Source organism: Equus caballus, chromosome 22, assembly GCF_041296265.1.
Source record: "Equus caballus isolate H_3958 breed thoroughbred chromosome 22, TB-T2T, whole genome shotgun sequence".
In the NCBI taxonomy this organism is placed as follows: domain Eukaryota; kingdom Metazoa; phylum Chordata; class Mammalia; order Perissodactyla; family Equidae; genus Equus; species Equus caballus.
The window spans coordinates 25,024,793-25,045,314 of NC_091705.1; the positions used below are offsets into that span (position 1 = coordinate 25,024,793).

The 20,522-nt window shown below is 42.8% G+C and overlaps 1 protein-coding gene and 1 pseudogene across 1 annotated transcript; both read right to left on the reverse strand.

Moving 5' to 3' along the window:
* LOC102149575 (BPI fold-containing family A member 3-like) overlaps positions 1-6,769 on the reverse strand; it is a 33,023-nt pseudogene extending 26,254 nt beyond the window's left edge.
* A 5,543-nt stretch (positions 6,770-12,312) lies between these two features.
* LOC100068890 (BPI fold-containing family A member 1) lies at positions 12,313-19,377 on the reverse strand. The gene is made up of 9 exons (XM_023626354.2): positions 19,326-19,377; positions 17,436-17,610; positions 17,119-17,275; positions 15,560-15,667; positions 15,089-15,238; positions 14,135-14,207; positions 13,480-13,543; positions 13,063-13,137; positions 12,313-12,513 (listed from the first exon to the last, which is right to left on the reverse strand). The coding sequence occupies exons 2-8, from the start codon at positions 17,593-17,595 to the stop codon at positions 13,097-13,099; spliced, it is 753 nt and encodes a 250-aa protein (XP_023482122.1). The 5' UTR covers positions 17,596-17,610; positions 19,326-19,377; the 3' UTR covers positions 12,313-12,513; positions 13,063-13,096.
* Positions 19,378-20,522: the final 1,145 nt, after the last annotated feature.

Sequence of the window (20,522 nt, forward strand, 5' to 3'; positions counted from 1 at the left end):
GGACATTTTAACTATGTTTATTCTTCTGATCCACGTACATGGAATATCTTTCCATTTCCCTATGTCATTATCAGTTTCTTTCCAGGATGTCTTACAGTTTTCTTTGTATAGGTCTTTCACATTCTTGGTTAAATTTATTTGGAGATATTTTATTCTTTTTGTTGTGATTGTAAATGGGATTGTATTATTGAGTTCCTGTTCTGTTAGTTCGATATTTGAGTATAGAAATGCTACTGATTTTTGTCAGTTGACTTTGTACCCTCCAACCTTGCTGTAGTTGTTGATTATTTCTAATAGTTTTCTGATGGATTCTTTAGGGTTTTCTGTATATAAAATCATGTCATCTGCAAACAGCAAGGGTGTCACTTCTTCAGTGCCTATTTAGATTCCTTTTATTTATTTTTCTTGTTTAATTGCTCTTGCCAAACCTCTAGTACTATGTTGAATAAGAGTGGTGAGAGTGGGCACACTTGTCTTGTTCCTGTTCTCAGAGGGATGGCTTTCAGTACTTCCCCATTGAGTGTGATGTTGGCTATGAGTTTGTCATATAAGACCTTATCATTTTGAGGTGTTTTCCTTTTATATCCATTTTATTGAGAGTTTTTAAAATCACGAATGGGTGTTGGATCTTGTCAAATGTTTTCTTTCCATCTATGGAGATTATCATATGGTTTTTCTTCCTCATTTTGTTAATGTGGTGTAGCACGTTGATTAATTTGTGGATGTTGAACAATCCCTGTGTCCCTGGTAGGAATCCCACTTGACCATGGTATATGATCTTTTTCATGTATTGCTGTATTCAGTATGCCAATATTTTGTTCAGGTTTTTTGAATCTATGTTCATCAGTGATATTTGCCCATAATTTTCCTTCTTTGTATTGTCCTTATCTGGTTTTGGCATCAAGCAGATGTTGGCCTGGTACAATGTGTTAGGAATATTTCTTCTTCTTCAATTTTTTGGAATAGTTTGAGGAAGAATGTGTAATAAATATTCTTTGAATATTTGGCAGAATTCTCCCAAGAAGCCACCTGGTCCTGGACTTTTATTTTTGGGGAGGTTTTTGATAACTGTTTCATCCTCTTTACTTGTCATTTGTTTATTCAGATTCTCTATTTCTTCTTGATTCAGCTTTGGGAGGTTGTAAGAGTCTAAGAATTTATCCATTTATTCTAGATTGTCCAGTTTGTTGGCATATAGTTTTTCATAATATTCTCTTATAATCTTGTGTTTCTGTGGTATCTGTTGTAATTTCTCCTCTTTCTTTTCTAATTTTATTAATTTGAGCCTTCTCTCTTTTCTTCTTAGAGAGTCTGGCTAAGGGTTTGTCAATTTTGTCTATCTTCTCATAGAACCAGCTCCTTGTTTCACTGATCACTTTTACAGGCATTTTGTTTCAATTTCATTTATTTCTACTCTAATTTTTATTATTTCCCTCCATCTGTTGAGTTTGGGCTTTGTTTGTTCTTCTTTTTCTAATTCTGTTAGGTGTAGTTTAAGATGGTTTATTTGCGCTTTTTCTTGTTTTTAGCGTGGGCCTGTATTGCTATAAATTGCCCTCTTAGGACTGCTTTTGCTGTATCCCATATGAGTTGCTATGCTGTGTTTTCATTCTCATTTGTATCCAAATATTTTTTGATTTCTCCTTTTATTTCTTTGCCAACCCATTAGTTGTTCAGTATCATGTTATTTGGTCTCCACATTTTTGTTCCTTTCCAAGCTTTTTACTTGTAGTTGATTTCTAGTTTCATGGCATTATGGTCAGAGAAAATAGTAGATATGATTTCAATTTTCTTCAATTTTTTGAGGCTTGCCTTATTTTCCAATGTGTGGTCTATCCTTAAGAATGTTGCATGCACAATTGAGAAGAATGTATAATCAGCTGTTTTTGGATGGAGTACTCTATATATCTATTGAATTCATCTTGTCTAGTTTTTCATTTAATTCCACTATCTCCTTGTTGACTTTTTGTCTGGATGATATATCCATTGAAGTAAGTGGGGTGTTGAGGTCCCCTACTATTATTGTGTTATTGGTAATATGTCCTTCTAGATTTGTTAAAAGTTGCTTTATGTACTTTGCTGCTCCTATGTTGGGTGCATATATGTTTATAAGTGTTATGTTTTTGTGGTGGAAAGTCCCTTTTACCATTATATACTGCCCTTCTTTGTCTCTCTTTACCTTTTTATCTGGAAGTCTACTTTGTCTGATATAAATATGGCAATACCTAGGGACTGTGCATGGCTACGAGAGGAAAGGAGGTAGGGTGTGGCCCTCCACAGGAGCAACATCTCTCTCCAAGGTCCCTCACATCCCAGGTGAAAATACCACGCAGAGGTGATTAGCCATCATGGTGGTGTCTCTATCAATCGAATACCCCAGGAGAGTAGATAGCCGATAGCCAAGTAGATAGGGCAGAGCGATAAGCCCCTGAAATTATGCAAGAGAGGGAAAGCACCATGCCCCCCTTCCCTATGCCCCATAGCAGCAGTGGGAAACTTATGCACAGATCACAGTAGGCTCAGAACATCCAGCTCAGTGGTGGCAGGTAGAAGAGGCAGTCAAATACTACCACAGTGAAGAAGCACAATTCCATGGTGTCTGGCAGTGTGAAAAAAGATATTAAACCTCCAGACCAGAAGGAAAATGGAAAGTACAAAGAAATCAACTCTGAAGCCACAGAAACCTATAATCTAAATGACAGAGAATCCAAAATAGCTATCATAAAAAATCTCAGTGAGTTACAGGAAAATGCAGATAGATTGTTCAATGAATTCAGGAGGTACTTCACAAAAGAGATGGAAGCAATAAAGAAGAACCAATCAGAAATATTGGAGATGAAAAACACAATGGTTGAGATAAAGAAAAATATGGATTCCCTGAACAATAGAGCTTATACTGTGAAGAATGACTCAGCAATACTCATGACAGACTCATAGAAATGCTTCAGATGGAAGAGGAGAGAGAACTAAGGCTCAAAAGAAATGAATAAATTCCACAAGAAATATCCAGCTCAATTAAGAAATGCAGCATAAGGATTATAGGTATTCCAGAAGGAGAAGAGAAGGAGAATGGAGCAGAAAGCTTGTTCAAAGAAATAATAGTGGAGAACTTCCCAAACCTGGGGAAGAAGCTGGAAATGCAAGGGAAAGAAGCCAATAGATCATCTAACAATATCAACATAAAAGGACCTTCTTCAAGGCATGTAGTAGTGAAGCTGGCAAAAGTCAATGACAAAGAAAAAATATTAAGGGCAGTGAGGCAGAGGAAAATAACTTATGAAGGAACCCCTATCAGACTTTCAGTGGATTTCTCAGTAGAAACCTTGCAGGCTAGGAGAGAGTGGAATGACATATTCAAATCTCTGAAGGACAAAAACTTTCAGGCAAGAATATGCTACCCAGTGAAAATACTCTTCACATATGATGGATAAACAAAAGCTAAGGGAGTTCATTGTCACAAACCCCTCCTACAAAATATCCTCAAGAAGGCCCTCATACCTGAAAAGAAAGAAAGGGCATACAAAGAACTGAGTAAAGAGATAAATAGGTAGACATAATTATAAAATTATATTCATCCATCAGAACAGCTTAGCAAACACTCAAGTATAACATTCAAGACAAAGGGAAGGAAAACACCAAAAATAAATACAATCTTATCAATTCAACCACAACTCCATTACACAAGCTGGAATGGGGTGATAAAAATAACTTAGGAGGGGAAGAAGAAAGAGATGGAATCAGATTAGTCTAAGAAAATAAGAGGTTATCAGAAAATGGACTATTTCATCTGCAAGATTTTTCATACAAACCTCATGGTTACCATTAAACAAATAAATAGATCAGAGACACAAAAAATAAATAAGGAGAAAAGTAAGAAAACCAGTATAGAAAACTTCCTAAGTGAATTGGAAGTTTAAAATACATGGGAGGAGAAAGAAAGGTAATACAGGAGAACCAAGAAAACGAGTGAAAAAATGGTAAAATTGAGCCTTCATATATTAATAATTACTCTAAATGTAAATAGATTGAATTCTCCAATCAAAAGACAGAGTGTTGGGATGGATTGAAAAGCAAGACCCAGAAACATGCTGCCACTGGGAAACACATCTCAGCTCCAACAACAAACACAGTTTCAGACTGAAGGGATGGAAGATGATACGCCAAGCAAATGGCAAAGAAAAGAAAGCAGCTGTTGCCCTACTTGTTTCAGACAAAGCAGACTTCAAGATAAAACAGGTAAAGAGAGACAAAAAGGGCAGTATATAATGATAAAAGGGACACTCTAGCAAGAAGACATAATACTTAGAAATACATATGCATCCAACCCCGGAACACCAAAGGACATAAAGCAACTACTAACAAACCTAAAAGGAGATACTAACAACAGCACAATAATAGTAGGGAACCTCAACACTCCACTCACATTAATGGATAGATCATCCAGACGGAAAGTCTACAAGGAAACAGTAGAATTAAAGGAAAAACTAGACCAGATGGACTTAATAGATACACATAGAACATTCCATCCCAAAACAGCAGAATACACATTCTTCTCAATTGCTCATGGAGCATTCTCAAGCATAGACCATCTGTTGGGGAACAAGGGAAGCTCAATAAATTTAAGAAGATTGAAATAATAACAAGCATCTTTTCCAGCCATAAGAGTATGAAACTAGAAATTAACTGCAAGAAAAAAGCTGAGAAAGTGACAAAGAGGTGGAGACTAAATAGCATGCTACTGAACAAGCAATGGATCATTGAAGAAATTAAAGGAGAAATTAAAAAATATCTGGATACAAATGAAAATGAGAACATACCACAGCATATGTGCTATATGGGATGCAGCAGAAGCAGCCCTAAGAGGGAAATTCATAGCAATACAGGCTCACATTAAAAAAGAAAAGTCCCAGAAAAGCAATCTCAAAGCAAATCCATCAAAGTTAGAAAAAGAACAAGCAAAATGCAGTCAGCCAAAGGAGGGAAATAATGAAAATCAGAGCAGAAATACATGAAATTGAAACAAAAAGACAGTAGAAAAGATCAGTGAAACAAAGAGCTGGTTATTTGAGAAGACAAGCAAAATTGAGAAACCCTGAGCCAGACTCGAAAAGAAAAGAAGAATGAAAGTTAAAATAAATAGAATTAGAAATAAAAGAGGGGGAATTACAGTGAATACAATAGAAATACAAAAGCCTATTAGAGAATACTATGAAAACTATATGCCAACAAATTAGAAAATTCAGAAGAAATGCATAAATTCTGGGACTCTTACAACTTCCCAAAGCTGAATTAAGAAGAAATAGATAATCTGAATAGACCTATCATAAGTAATGAGATTGAAACAGTAGTCAAAAACCTCCCCCAAAATAAAAGTCCAGGACCAGGTGGCTTCCCTGGAGTTTCTACCCAACATTCAAAGAAGATTTAATATGCATCCTTCTCAAACTAGTCCAAAACATTCGGGATGACAGAACACTTCCTAATACATTCTACGAGGCCAACACCACCCTAATGCCAAAGCCTGACAAGGACAACACAAAACAGGAAAACTACAGGCCAATATTGCTGAAGAACATGGATGCAAAAATCTTCAACAAAATATTGGTAACCCCAATACAGCAATACACCAAAAAGATTACACCATGATCAAGTGGGGTTTATACCAGAGACACAGGGATGGTTCAACATCTGCAAATCAATCAATGTGATACACCACATTAACAAAATGAGCAATAAAAACCATATGATAATCTCAATAGATGCAGAGAAAGCATTTGACAAGATCCAACATACATTTGTGATAAAATCTCTTAACAAAATGGGGATGGAAGGAAAGAACCTAAACTTGATAGAGGCCATATATGACAAACCCACAGCTAACATCATTCTCAATGGGGAAGTGGGCACAAGGGGTGAAGGGCAGCACATATATGGTGACAGACAAATAATAATATATGACTGAAATTTCACAGTGTTGTAAACTATTATGACCTCAATTTAAAAAAATTCCAGCAAAGAAGATTTGAAAAAGCCTATATGATCAATTACTATACTTGCTGTACTTATGTAAATAATTGGGCCAAGTTTATTGACGCTAGACTATTTTGCAAATCAATGCATCTTAATTAGCTATCTTTGCTAAAAATGAGGGTGATTTTTGAGGCAAAATTATGTTTCAATAGAAACTATAGTATACATTCATGGATAAAGTTCTTGTTCTGATAAATACCTTTGAGGTTTTTGTTTTCTATTCATAAACTTGACTGGATCCTGAATTCTTCTAGTGTCCTAAAATAACTGACTACAAATCTCCAAACAAATATTTGCATTTTTTTCATCATTTCCACTTGAATTCATTGATAACTGAAACTGCACTTTTTCCTGAAGCCCTGGAAACTGAAGCTGGACAGCTTGATATAAATTTAAGAGACATTCATGTCTGTTGCTGTGTAAGCTACTTAGAAAGATATCTGAACACCCAATGACTTCATCAGAGAAATTTCAAACTACAAAAGATGTTTTGACACTGACATCTAGCAATCACTTGACTGGCTGCCCCCTGGGATTAGAAACTGCTTTATAATCTGTTCCCATAATAAGCTTTGCTATGCTTTCTGTTTCTCTAGAAATGCTTCCTATTAAATACCCAGTTACTTGCTTACACAATGTAGGCCTAACTTTGGGAGCCTACCTGCATCACCGTCTTGCTAATAGACTGGTTCCAGGAGATGGAACAACCTATTCCCTTCATCAGCAGGATACCTCTCATGATCGAGGAACAAACAACAAAAGAGGGAATTAGACCCAAATGGGACTGCACAAAGGGCATGATCTGCTCCCCACAGGAAGGACAAAAGCCAATTCTCAAGAGGCAAGATGGTGGCAGAGAAAGGGCATTTTATTAAGTGATAAGGTAGCAGATTGGAAGCTGTGGGACTAGCCTAAAGAACCATCTTAAGGGGGGCACAGAATCTTGAAGCAGTTATACAGGCCAGTGGTAATAGGGGAGAGGGTTAGGAATGTTGACACACATTCATAAGGAACTCAAAAGAATAGAGTTATCATATTATATCAGCTAGGAGGTACACACACAGGCAGGGGTCATAAAGCCTACGGAGCAGGCAGATCTCCTAGAGGGTGCATATCCAGCTAGGTTAGTTAGTCAGAGGTCATTCAAAGTTACAATTGGGTTCCTTTTCTACAATATGGCTTCCCTTATGTCAACATTGTGTTGAGTCGGTATCAGACTTATGCATATTTACTCCTCCTCACTGGCTGACATTTGAGGCAGGTGTGGCCCTAAATGCATGGTCATTGTGACTGACCTGCTTTCCTCCTTTTCTCCTGAGAACGCCTCTTCTGGGCCAGACTTGGGCTTGAGGGGCCAGTGCCTAACTCCTAGTGGTCCAGAACATGTATGGCTATGGTGAGCCCTGCAGTCCTTGCTCCCCCTAGCTGCAGATCATGGAACATGTTTGATATTTGCCATAGGTGTCCCATGGAGTCTTTAGTGGCATCTGTAGAATACAAGAAGAAATGCCACTGGACAAGGCAGGCTCACAGACCCTTGGATGAAGGACAAGGGATGTGAGAAAATTTATCCAGAGGAAAGACAGAGCCTACAGAGCCAGACAGCCTGGGTTCACATCATGGCTCCTCACTTACTAGTTGTGTGTCCTGGGCAAGTGACTCCATCTTTCTGTGTCTCAGACTTTGCATCTGTGAAATGGGTCAAAGACAATGTAACCCTCAAGGGTTATTGGGAGGATTAGTCAAATTTAATCTGAAAGGACACTTGGATCAGAGACTGGCACAGAGTTGGGACTCAATATAAGTCTGCTGTATTCCTTCTGCCTCTCCTAGCAACTCCTGTGGGGGATGTGGGATCATGCTGGGGAGCAGAGTGGGGCGTGAGATGGGGAGTTCATAGAGGATCACTGACAGCTCCTCTGATCTCACTCCTGTGGGTCTGTCTGACTCCTGCTCCAGCCCAACTCTGCCCCAGCTGGGTGACTTTATGAATTTATTCAACTTCTCTTTGCCTCTGCAAAAGGAGGCCAATAATAACAGTACCTACCACAAAGTGCTGTGTGGAAGATTAAATAAGTGACTACAAGTAAAACTGAGATCACATGCGAGACTATGAACCAGAACTTCCCCGGAGCCTTCCTGAATTTCTGACCCACAGAAACCATGGAACATAATGAAATGAGTATTATAGTTTAAGCCACTCAATTTGGGGGTGATATGCTATACAAAAATTCCAACTAGAACTAGAGCTAGAATATCAATAGACTAGAACACCTGCAGAGTATTCTGTGACAGAGAGCCGCGGCAAGACTGAATGTGTGCCATTGCCCATCCTAAGTGAATGCAATTGCTTCAGAACCCATCATCTGATGAGTATTGAAAGGAACACATTTTCCAGATCAATAGCTATATACCAAGCACCAGGGACTGCTGTCAACTGTTCTAGTAAAGACACAATTGTGAGGGTGCTTGGTTAAATTTCTGGTAGTCCATCGTCATATTCCATAAGCCATCTGGTTTTGCAGACTGGAGAGTTGAAACAGATGGAGTAAGCTTCCTCCATTCTTTCTTTCCTGCTGAATGAAACTAAAACCTGGGACACAGTGAATGAGGTAGCTCTCTGAGGATTCTGAAAAATAAAGGGTGGCATGTGGATAGAGAAGGAAATCATAAGCTAAGGAATGAATGATCCATAGGTGAGTTTCCTGGGTTTTTATCTCTCCCATATCTTTCAGCCTGGACACAAAGACAGCATGATTCATGGAACTATGGACAGGTGTGAACACAAAGAGCTCCAAAAGAAGTCTTCTCTTTCTGATCCAAAAAGTAGGAATGGGGGACCCCATGAGTAAAAACAGTGGAAAAAATACTCTCTGAAAAAGACAGGACACAGAAGGTAGGTTGGAACTTCAATCTAACTGAGTTATCCTGAGTCTAATGGGTCAATTCCATGCTAAAATAAACACCCAGCCCCATCAACTTCTCTTTATGTCTTAAACAAGACTCAGAGCCTAATAATGTAATACAAAAAGTGTCTAGCATACAGTCCAAAATTACTTGAAATACAATTAAATAGGAATACCTGACAATTTCTCAAGTGAAAAGACAATCCATAGGTACTAACTCTGAGATGATCTAAATATTGAAATTAACAGACCATGATTTTATTATTAAGCAGCTATTATCACCAAGCTCTGAGAATTAAGTACTAACACTTCTGAAAAAATGGAAAGATAAAAGTCTCAGAAAGGAAACTGAACCTTAAAAAAGAACTAAGTGGAATTTTTAGAAGGTAAAAATACAAATAAGTTCAGTGGATAGGATCAATAACACAAAGGAAATGGTTATGGTAGTAGTCAACTGACTTAAAGATAAATCGATGGAAATGATCCAATCTCAATAAGAGGAAGAAAACAAGGCTGAAAGAAATGGACAGAGCTTCAGAGACTTGTGGAACTATAATAAAATGTCCACATTCGTATCATCAGAGTTCCAAAGAAAGAGGAGAAAAAGAATGATGCAGAAAATAAATTTGAGAAATAATGGGTGACAATCTCCAAAGAAGTATCACTTTCAAGATGGCAGCATGAGGGGCTCTGGAGGCCCATTCGTCGGTGAAACAAACATAACGGTGAAAACTATAAATAGCCTAGGCTTCAAATTTCAGTTTTAACACGTAAAGAGCTTGGAAGCTGTCACTCCTATTCTCACAGAAAGAAAAGAGCTCAACAAACTGAAAATCAACAACTCTTTCAGGTCTGTCAGAGAATTGAGGTCCTAGGGCAAGCTGCCATCCTGAAATCTGGAGAGATGAACACATAGAATTACAGCTAAGATCAGCTTACCTGAGGTGAGGGTGCTGAAGCCAGTAATCAAGAGGAACACTTCAAAGCTCATTATCACAAATTTCTGAAAATTGAATGTGGACTAGCTAGAGAATTAAAAACTTCTGGGGATGCAGTCTTAAGGTCTGTCTACCATTTCGACAGAAAACCTTGGTGAAAATGCTATTCATATTGACTGGAGGAGCTCTGAGTCTTATCAAGTAAAGACAGTCTTGAGAATGGGGTCTTCCAGGGAACTAACAGGCAGGTCAAATAATGACAATTCTCTCGTAATGGGGTTTTAAAGTTGCTCTAATCTCCTTCTGCCTCCCTCCAGTGGCTGCCAGGCTACTGATTTTCACCAAGATTGTGGGCTTTTCGTTTTCAAGTCTACTGTGGAGCTGGAGAGGGGGAGATGGGACTAGGCAAAGATAAATGCCACAAAGCTCACCATTCTCAACAAGATTCAACAATCTTTATTAAATAAACACACCCCAGATTGCTGTAAGCCTTTGGTTAATTTCAAGAGTTCTGAAAAATTTGGTTCTGACTGTTTCTTTTTCAGTTTTCTCATTGCTTTTATGTAGGAAAGAATTTCTGAGATCTTTAATGTGCTATTGTCACAGATATCTTGCTAGAGGGTTTTCAAAATGTGAAAATATTGTCACAATTTATGAGTCATAAATGTCTTCTGATCAACCTGGCCCTCTGCCAGAATGTTTTGTATTCAGGGGAGTCTTAGGCTAGTTAGTCAGGAATTGGAATTGTTGGGGGAGGGGAAAGACCCATCTGTGGGCTATAGGAAGAAGTCCAGGGCAACAGTGGAAAAATGGTGTGCAGAGATAGGCAGTGGCTGTGTGTCCAGGCAGGAATGAAGTTTGGTACCATGGTCAGAGGCTAGCAGGACCAGTGCTGATGGCCCCAGGTATATGTGCTTGTCCTTATTCAATTTGCTTCTTGGGGCCTCAGCCATGGGGGCCTCTCAGGCCTGACCTAATACCTGCCCAGAAAGGACATGAAGGTAACTTTTTCCTGAATTCTCCCTAAGCCAAATCTGTCCTGATTGCTGGTTTCCAATCTGCAAATTCCTTCTGTCCTTCAGGTCACTTCTCAGATGTCATTCACAGTGATCATTCAGCTGCTTATGGGATTTAACTACTCATCCTCAGCTCAAAGATATTCTGCTTCTGTGGGCCTGGATGATGCTTCCTCCCTTATATCCTCACCAGAAGACACAAGGTGGTTTCCTACAAGTCTTCTTGCAGTTCTGGACTATGGGAAAGTCTTCCTATGATGCCACATTGGTTGCTGGCAACAGTAGGTGGAGAGTGATGGCTCTGGGCATGATGACAGTTGTTTGCCAGGGGTTAACGAACACCAACCTGGATCTGCTCATTCTCATAAGGTCAATGGGGTCTCCCAAAGAGCAAGGGACATGGTTTTCTGTGAAGTCAGATGTTTCTGCCCCTGATTAGCCTTTTGGTCATTCTGTGGCCTTGTACAAGTCATTCTCACACCCCAAGACCTCAGTCTCATCTGTGGAGAGAGAGGTTTGGGCTGGTCCTCTAAAGTCCTCAAACAATGATAGCATATTTACTTTTTATGGGAGAGGACAAATTTCCCCAGCCAGAGCAGCCCTGTACTTCTTCTTTCTTGCATCTAGTTTTTCATAACTCTTACTTGCATTCACAGTCTCAACTTCCTTACATCCCTTCCCCTTCTCAGTCCTTAAAATCAGACTTCTTCCTCCAAAGATATGACTCTCATCCAGAGCATCGATAATCTTTTTATTTACAACTTCAATGACCCTTCTCTTTGCCTGTCTTTCTCAAGCCTTTAGCAATGAACACTTTGAACCACTTTGTCCTTCCTCCTACACTTCCTCATTATCATCTTCATCATCTTCTTGCTAAGAACAGAAAAGAGGTCACCACAACTGGATGCAAGTAAGCACATCAGAACAGTCGATGACTTGTGTAGCCATCAGCTTCTTAAATGTCTTCCTTGGGGTCTCTCAGGCAATTCCATGCAGAGTGGCCACAGGTAAAGGTTTAATCTTCCTGCTGCAACCAATTCATCCTCCCACATTCCCAGTTACCTTCAGGCTCCCTAACCCAAGACATAGGTAGGAGCCTCACCTGCTCCCTCATCCTTCCATGTTCAGCTCCTGAACATCTGTCAAATCTGCCATTTTCACTTCTTGTATTGTAACTGGTGTGTCATCATCTATGCCTGGAGTGTTACATGAACTCCCAACCCACTGTCCACCATTCCTAAGGACACCAGAGCAGTCAGTCTGAAATCCAAACTCATATGGACACCTCCCTGTATGTGCTTAAGACCATTAAGATCTCTAGTGTAAGGTCCAAACTCTATTCTATGGCTCCAACCACCCATTCAGGGGCTGTTTCTAACCTATGAGCCCTCAACTGATGGTTAAGAATGACAAGGCTCCCTATGCAGGGGAAGAGCAATTTTATTTGGTGAGGAACATGGAATATAACACACGTCTAGTGAGAAAGGAAAGGGAGCAGTTTCCTCAGAGAGAATGCTGCTCTGGTTCTCCAACAATGACCACATCATTGTCCAGAACATGGAACAACATTTTCTGAGCCCTCAGAAGATGGTCAGGGAGTGTATTGAACAGCAGGAAATGGTTCTGTTGGGAGAAGACTCTAATTAGAATGGAGACTCAAGGATGTTGACTCTTGTTTCTATTGGCCCATCACCAAACCCACCTGCCAGAGGGAGGAGATGATGCTGAGACCCTAGAGATAGGGGTCTTGTCTCAGTCACTAGCGTAGCCCAGGCCTGGGATCAGGGGGCTCCTTGTTCATGTATTTGACTGTACGTTTGTATATCTGTGTGTACTTGTGTCTGGTGAGTCTGCAAATGTGTGCACATGAGTGTGAGTGTGCTGGTGTGAAAGTGTGCCTCTATATGTCTGTCTGAGTGACCACGTGTTTGTCTGGGCATGTGTGTGTGTGTGTGTGTCTCCATGACCCTGTGTGTTTCTCTTCATAGCTATGATGCAGTGCCGCCTGTGTCTCTCTATCTCTGTGAGCACTTCACTGGACATATCTGTGCACATCTGTGTGCATCACTGTGGCCCTTTGTCTTTCTCTTTGGATGTTAGTGTCTCAAGCCCCCAGCTGCCCCCTCCTGGGAGCCAGCTCCCAAATCCTGGGAAGTGAGGAGCAGCGCTCACCAGCTTAGCAGAGATCTGTCCCTTCCTGGAAGGCCTAGACCTTAGTGGCAAATTCCAGCCCATAGAACATCGTATCTGGAAAAAGAAAAAAACAACAACCACAGACCAGAGTGACAGTCTCAGTGTGAAGGAGTCCGGAGTTACCTCACCTGCCCCTGAGGCCTGTGGCCAGTGAATGGCCCACGCAGGCCTTGGAGGGGGCCTCACCTCCTCCAAGAAACAGCCCAGCTGTTTACAGTGTCAACGATGATGGGGGACACAGGGTCTATACCTCAACATTATTTGGACAATTCAAGGCAAAAAAGAAACTCAATCTATGGAGAGTTGAGGCTGGGGGGAGCTTGCATCCTGTGTTGTGCGGGGACAGAGCTCCTTGGGGGAAAAAGCTGCTTCTATGGAGGGGAAGCAAGGACTTACCAACAGTGGCCTCCAACAGGGTGGTGTCCAAGCTTCTGAGAACCTCTTTGAGGAGAGGACATACCTGACCCAGGGGCAGAGAGGGGAGTTAGGCAAGTGGCACTGTAGGGGTACCCGGGGGGCAGCATCCCCAGGATGGGTTCTCTGGGGAGATTTTATATCATTTTTCTGTCTGAGAGGTTTGATTCTCAGCAATCTCATTTCCAAACTGGGAAGACAGAGAAACTGAAGGCTTGTGTGTGAAGTGCCCAATCACACAATGAGCCATTATTCACTCTGTGACATGACGTCAGTTTCCAAATAGGGTGGACTGCTCCGGGAGTGGTGAGTATCTGGTTAAAGGAGGCACACAAATTTGGGCTGGAAGAATGTTCATCTGTGGCATAGGGAGCTAGACTGGGAGCTTCCTGGGGCAGGGGCCAGACCATTTCAGCTGCAGTGTGGAAAAGCACAGCGCCTGGTCCAGAGCAGGAACCAACCAATGCATTTTGAAAGATGGGAAGAAGAAACTGCACAGTTGGGTCAATAGACAGACAGTCTGATAGATGGAATTTACTTATGCGGATGAGCTCAGAAAAGCTCACCCCGGGGGCCTCTCTCAGCCTGATAAGCTCTAAGAGCCAACAATCAGGAGCCCCCACTTCCATCCACTTACCTTGTCCTTCACCAGCCCAGGAAGGATCTTGCTGAGGCTTTTGAAGAGGCCTTTAAAGGGCACGGGGACAAATCTGAAAGGGAAAAGACCTGAGGTTATGAAGAGGCTTGGGGTTGCTATGGGGAAGACTTCAGAGGGGCCACCGCTCCCACAGCAGCCTGAGCACCAAGTAACTGAGAATGGGCCTCGTCCATCCATACCTACATGCCAGGAAACACCAAGAAGACTATCCAAAGGAAGTAACAATCTACAAAGCAGTGCACACAGTAGGTATGTGTAGAATAAACACCTAGTTCCAGTACACAGTAGGTGTTCAGTGAGACTTTGTAGAATCCATAAATGGATGCACAGTGCATAGTATGTAGGTGTCATGATGATTCAACGAGTTGATGCATGTCAAGCACAATATATGTGTTCAGTAAATGTTAGACATGAGGAGGACAACTCCTGTATATTATGATGGAGTCAGTCTCCCTTGGGACAATAATTGAAATCAGTAACCAAGTTAAGCTCCAGAGCTATTTTAACCCTTACTGGGACAAAGCACATTCACAACCACTACATTAGTGAATTCTATCAACGACCCCAGTGTAGCTCCATATTACAGTTGTATGAGAAAGCTGAAACTCAAGTTGTGAAGCACGGTCCAAGTTCACACAGGAAGCCTTCCACCTGTCTCCATGTCCCTCTGGTAGATAGAACTTGAACTCAGATTTCTCATTGCCTAATACAGCATAAAATTGGTCACCACTGGCTAACAAGGGACAGGTGACTATTTACCTATGCATCTATCCCTCCATTCTTCCATCCTTCCATCTTCCCTCCCTCCTATCCATCTTTCAACCCTTCCACCCTCCCACTCATCCATTCTCCCACTATTCTATCTTCAAAACCATCCATCCATCATCCAATCCTATTGTCTCTGGGCAGGAGAAGTCACCTCTCTGGCCTCACCTTTCAAGCACGGAGATTTCCAGGCTGCCAGGGGAGTAAGTGCAGCTGTCAAGGACCATGTAGATGTTCTGCTGTTCATCTTTCGAAGGTAAGATGTCTGCACTGATATTTAGCTTCACAGCCAGCTTTAACAGACTTCCAATCAGGGGCCTGTGGAGGAGACAGTCTGCTGCATCTGGCCCTACCACATTCTAAGGCAGATAAGGTTTTTCTTCTTGCCAGGGATGCCAGACTCACCTCACTCAATCTAGCCCCCACCTGTACTCATCTCATTTCCCAGTAGGAGAAACCAAGTCTCAAAGAGGTCAAGTGATTTTCCCAAGTGACCCAGTGTCACTTAGCATAGGAGCAAAAGATCTGAAGTTGGAGGCTTATGTCTGTTAGAGTCTAACACCCCCTTTTTTGCTACCCGTGGTCATCAGAGACTCCTTTGGTGACTCATCTTCCCATCCTCCCTTGTAGCCCACTCACACATTCACATTGAGTCTCATGAGCAGAGGGATGGTGATATAGAGACGACGGCCATGAGGGCTCTGGACAAGGCCAAGATCCTGCATCTGGGGATTAGTGATCTTCACACTGCCCAGGGAGCAACATTGGAGGGAGAAACATTAGTTCCTCTGTCCCCAAACCTAGAAACCACATTTAACCCAACTTTACACATCCAAGAGGGGGAGCTACCAATGAAGGGGAGTCTTGCAGGAAAAGCCAGATGGGTTTTGAGTTGCACATCAGTCTTTCCCAACCTCTGCAACGGGTCAGATTCTGACACACACATTGCCTTCTCCTCATCTCAAATCCACAAGATCTTCAAAGATAGAGAGTGTTTCTGGATTATTTTCAGCCTGCACTTCAGCTTAGAGACTTACAAAGAAAGGGGCTACTCTATGTTGGTTGACTTTGTGGACTGATGAACAGGTGGGTAGATGGATATGTACATGGGTGGGTGGAAAAGTAAATTGTTAGATGGAAGGAATGATGGATGAATGGATGAAGACATGGGTAAGTGGATGAGTGGATGATGTATGGGTAACTACAGTAGGTCTTTCACGGCTAGGAATCACTCATCCTGCCATGACCTTCAAAGGCAGGTCAATCAATCAACAATGTTTATCATCGAGATTGAGGAGCATGAAGTCAGAGAGAATGGAGAGAGGATGAAAGCATGCCTCTTTTCTGGGCCAGCCACTGTGCCAGGTGATTTACATCCTCTCCAGTTCCCCTAACAGTTTTTCTCTGTAGGTAACATCATCTTTCTTTTACAGATTGAGAAACCAAGCACAGAGAGACTGAGCGTCTTGTCCCAGGTCACCCAGCAAGTATATGGTGAGTTTAGAAATCAAATTCAAGGCTATCTGTCTGTCTTCAAGCCAGGACCAAGCACCTAGGTGGGTAGGAATCTTGGAAATGGCTTTGATCCAGCCCTAGGAAGGACTCAGGCTTTTCTAGCTCACTAGCATCAAGATTTACATTATTGCTCCTTGCTTAGAGAGCTCTCAGATATCTCATGGGAAACAGCGTATTAGATCATTCCATGGACATCACATTGATGATGAAATTGAGGAGAGGAGCTTACACTTTCTTGCTTACATCAAAGGCCACCTGTGTTCTAAGGGGTTCCACAGGTGGGGAGAACAAAACTAGCCTGTGTAGTGAAAAAAGCCTTGGCCTGGACTTGAGTAAATTGGAGTCAGGTCCCTTACTCTGCATCACTCTAGCTGTGTGAGCACAGGCTCCTTTCAGTGCCTCAGTTTTTTCATCTATAAACTGGGGATTATCAAATTGACCTCAGAGAGTTGTTGGGAGGATTATAGATGATACTGGGGACTCAGGACATGCTTCAGGACTGGGGGCAATTACTGGTTCAAGAGGGCTGTAATTCCCTACCAGACTGTGAGAAGGGTCTCAGACTGAGTCCTGGGCTCATGTTCAGACCACCCTCTCTCTCCTTCAGGGCCACTGCCGGGGGCTTTCAGATCTCCACTGGGGATTCTCTTCTGGGGACAAGGCCCTATTTCAAGGCTACTCACTCAATGATGTTCAGGAAAGGCATTCCTGAAGCTATTCTCCCAAGCAGTCCCTTAAACAGGCCTCTGGAAGTGATTCCTTCAGTCTTCAGTGCATCCGAGAGTGGAAGCTTTTCGAGACTGCCCAACAGACCCTCAGAGAGCAAGCCATGGCTGAGAGCTGGAAAGTGGTGTAAGGGTCCTCAGGGGTCAGATCTGACAATTCCAGATCCTTAGCCCCACTCCCCCATTCATCCCTGACCCCCTGCCTCCATTGGACAATTGGACACACACACACACACACACACAGCTGAAACAGGTTGTCACAAAATCTCTCTTACCACTAGTCAAGCTTCCAGAAAAATCTGTGAGACTGAGGTCCAGGTCTGGAGTCACAGCCAAGGGCAGGGTTGGGTCCAGGGGTGCTTGCAGAGCTCCCAGCAGGGCAGTAGCCTGGGCCAGCAGCCCACAGAAGACCATGAGGCCACTAATTTGAAACATCTTCTCTCTTTGTATCTGAGGACAGAATAACTGGTTCAACATAGTACACATACCAGAAAGGAATTCATCCACCTGGGCCCTCCCGCAGAACACCAGGGAGAGAAGAGCAATAGCTAACACTGCTCCCCATTTCCTCCAGGGTGTCAGGCTGGGTGCTCCACACTCAGTAACCTGTGTCATCCCAACCACACCCTAAGACGTGGGCACTCATCACTCACATTGCCCAGGTGAGGACATGCAAGCCTAGTGAGTTTAGGTAACCTCCCCCATGGTCACAGGTACACAATGGCGATGAGACTTAAAGCCAGATCTGTTTGACCCAGAAGCCTCTGTTTAAGTTAAGCAACCATCATATTTACTCTCCAGTTGAGCTTGCTCACAATGGCTTGAATCAGACAAAGCAAATGAAAAACTAAACACACCAGTGGCTGAAGAACTGAACTGCTTTCCACTATCCCCATTAAGTCCTTCGATCTGAGCCCAGCTCTCAGTGGTCCCTGCAAATCACAGAATATCAGCCGTCACACCATCATAGCCCCCAACTCATCCAGACGAGTGCTGCAGAAATCCTGGGGCCATCCAAAGTTCTCACCAGGGTACCAGAGAGGAGTAGTGACTTTCCCAAGACTACACAGCAAATTGATGGCAGAGTTGTGTTTGGAGGTCCCATCATACCCCTTCACACACACACACACTATCTTTTCTTCACCTTTCTCCTTTCTCTTCTCCCGCAAGTGAACCTGGACAAACCTATGGGGCAACCCCTGACGTCTGGCTGCCTTTTGCACCATCCTCTCCCAGATACCACCAACCCTCTCAAGGGCCTATTTGGCAGTGAACAAAGGTGTCAAAAGCTGGGACTGGTACCTACACTTTGGAGACCTCTGAATGCTTTGGGCAAAATTCCATCAACTGGCCGATTTAGCCAAAACACCATCATTGTTGTGACTGGCTGGGATCAAAAGGGCTTTTTGATTCAAAGAGCCAGTTGTGGCTTCCCTGGGCAGGTAAACTTGGATTTGGGCCTCTGAACTCCTTTTGGGAAACAGATATTTTGTGGATCCATTGAAAGCTAAGGAGTCTAGTCCCAGAAAAATGCATCAAAATGTGCAAAATTGGAGGTCGGCCTGGTGGTGCAGGAGTTAAGTTCGCACATTCTGCTTCACCGGCCCAGGGTTTGCTGATTCGGATCCCAGGTCCGGACCTATGCACCGCTTATTAAGCCATGCTCTGGTAGGTATCCCACATATAAAGTAGAAGAAGATGGGCATGGCTGTTACTCAGGGCCAGTCTTTGCCAGCAAAAAAGAGGAGGATTGTGATGGATGTTAGCTCAGGGCTAAGATGTAGAAAACTGGGTGGACTATAGGAGGTTTGTGGATCACGGTCTGAATCAAGTTAAAACACTGTAGAGATTTTGATTTAGGGCATGAAGAGCATACACACGAGAGAACCCTAACATGGAATTTCAGCAGTGTCCCCTGCAGCCATGAGCTCCCCATCACCATCAAATTCCCTGCTGCTGAACATTTCTACATTGAGGTTGCCGGTCTCTTAGGGAAGCAGAGTGAATGGCCATCTCACTCCCCACAAAATGGCCAGTTCTGTTTCCCTTCAAAGACTTCAATGAATGATCCTAACTGCAGTCAGCCAAGGCCCGGCCCACAGTGAGGAGCCTGGGACCCCTGCCGCCCTGGGCAGCAGAGCAGAAGCAGATCAGGCAGGTCTCACCTGGGCTTCTCAGAGGTCCTGGCAGCTGTCCTGGTCTCCTCTTCCCTCTCCTGTTCACTTCTGCTGAGGCAGCCTCTTTTATAGTGTGGGAATCAGGAAATGTGCGATCAGATGATGGGTTTCTAGATAATTCAGAATTCTGTAATCTGCTGGTGTCTTTCAGGGCTCTCTAAAGTAAATAATTGCCAATCACATTAGTAGGTGGGACAGTTAAGACATTTGATCGGCAAGTTAAACAGAGAACAAATTGAGATGGAGATGTTGCTCAAGACTTCACGGTTTCATGAGCAGGGTGCAGGCTGGGTACCCGCACTCAGAGGTGGCCTGGAAGATCAAATTTGGAACACCGGGAGAGGCAGGAACTGGAGCCAGGAAGGGACCTCAGGTTCACATCTAGGCCCTTTTCCATTCCTGGTTCTATTATTCTTCTCCAAACTGTCAAAGTGTCAAAAGCAGAATCTGTCTCTGATTTCCCTACATCTGGGATGTCTGAGTCCCTATTGCATGACAGTTCCATGCTGAGGACAATACATCCTCAACAGAACTCTTGAGGGAGGGGCTGCTGGTCCTCCTCGACAGAGGAGAAAACTGAGGCCCAGTGGGGGTGAGTGCCCAAAGACACAGAGAGGATGTGGCAGAGTCAGAACTCAACTCACTGGATATTAATAACCATACAAACAGTGTCAACAGATAACACTTGCTGAGCTCTTGCTGTATGCCAGGCCCGACATTGCTTTTCACATACAGCATCTCATGAATCCTTGTAACTTTGTGTGAGGCGGGGATGAGGACCCCCATTACAAGGGGGAAACCAAGGCTTAGGGTGCGGGTTGATGTATCCAGGGTTGCACAGTGGGATGGGGCCGAGGCATCTACAGTTTGGTCCTTTCTCTGAGTCACTGAGTTGAGGGATGAAGACATCTTCTGAATACTCACTGACTGTTTTGCTTTCCTGCATCTGTGAATGAATTTCACACTTTCTTAAAATTTTACTTTTGTATCCTGAAAAATGCTTTCCAGGCTCCCAGGACTGAGGGATGCTGTGCATCCTGGTCTCTACCTTTACCCTTTATTCTTCCCTTCCCCAAAGGGAAGAATTCCCTTCCAGCGTTTGTACACACCCCTTGGGACTTTGGAGTCTGTTTTACAGAAGAAAATACTGAGGCCTGGAGAGATCAAAATCTTAGAGCAGTGAGA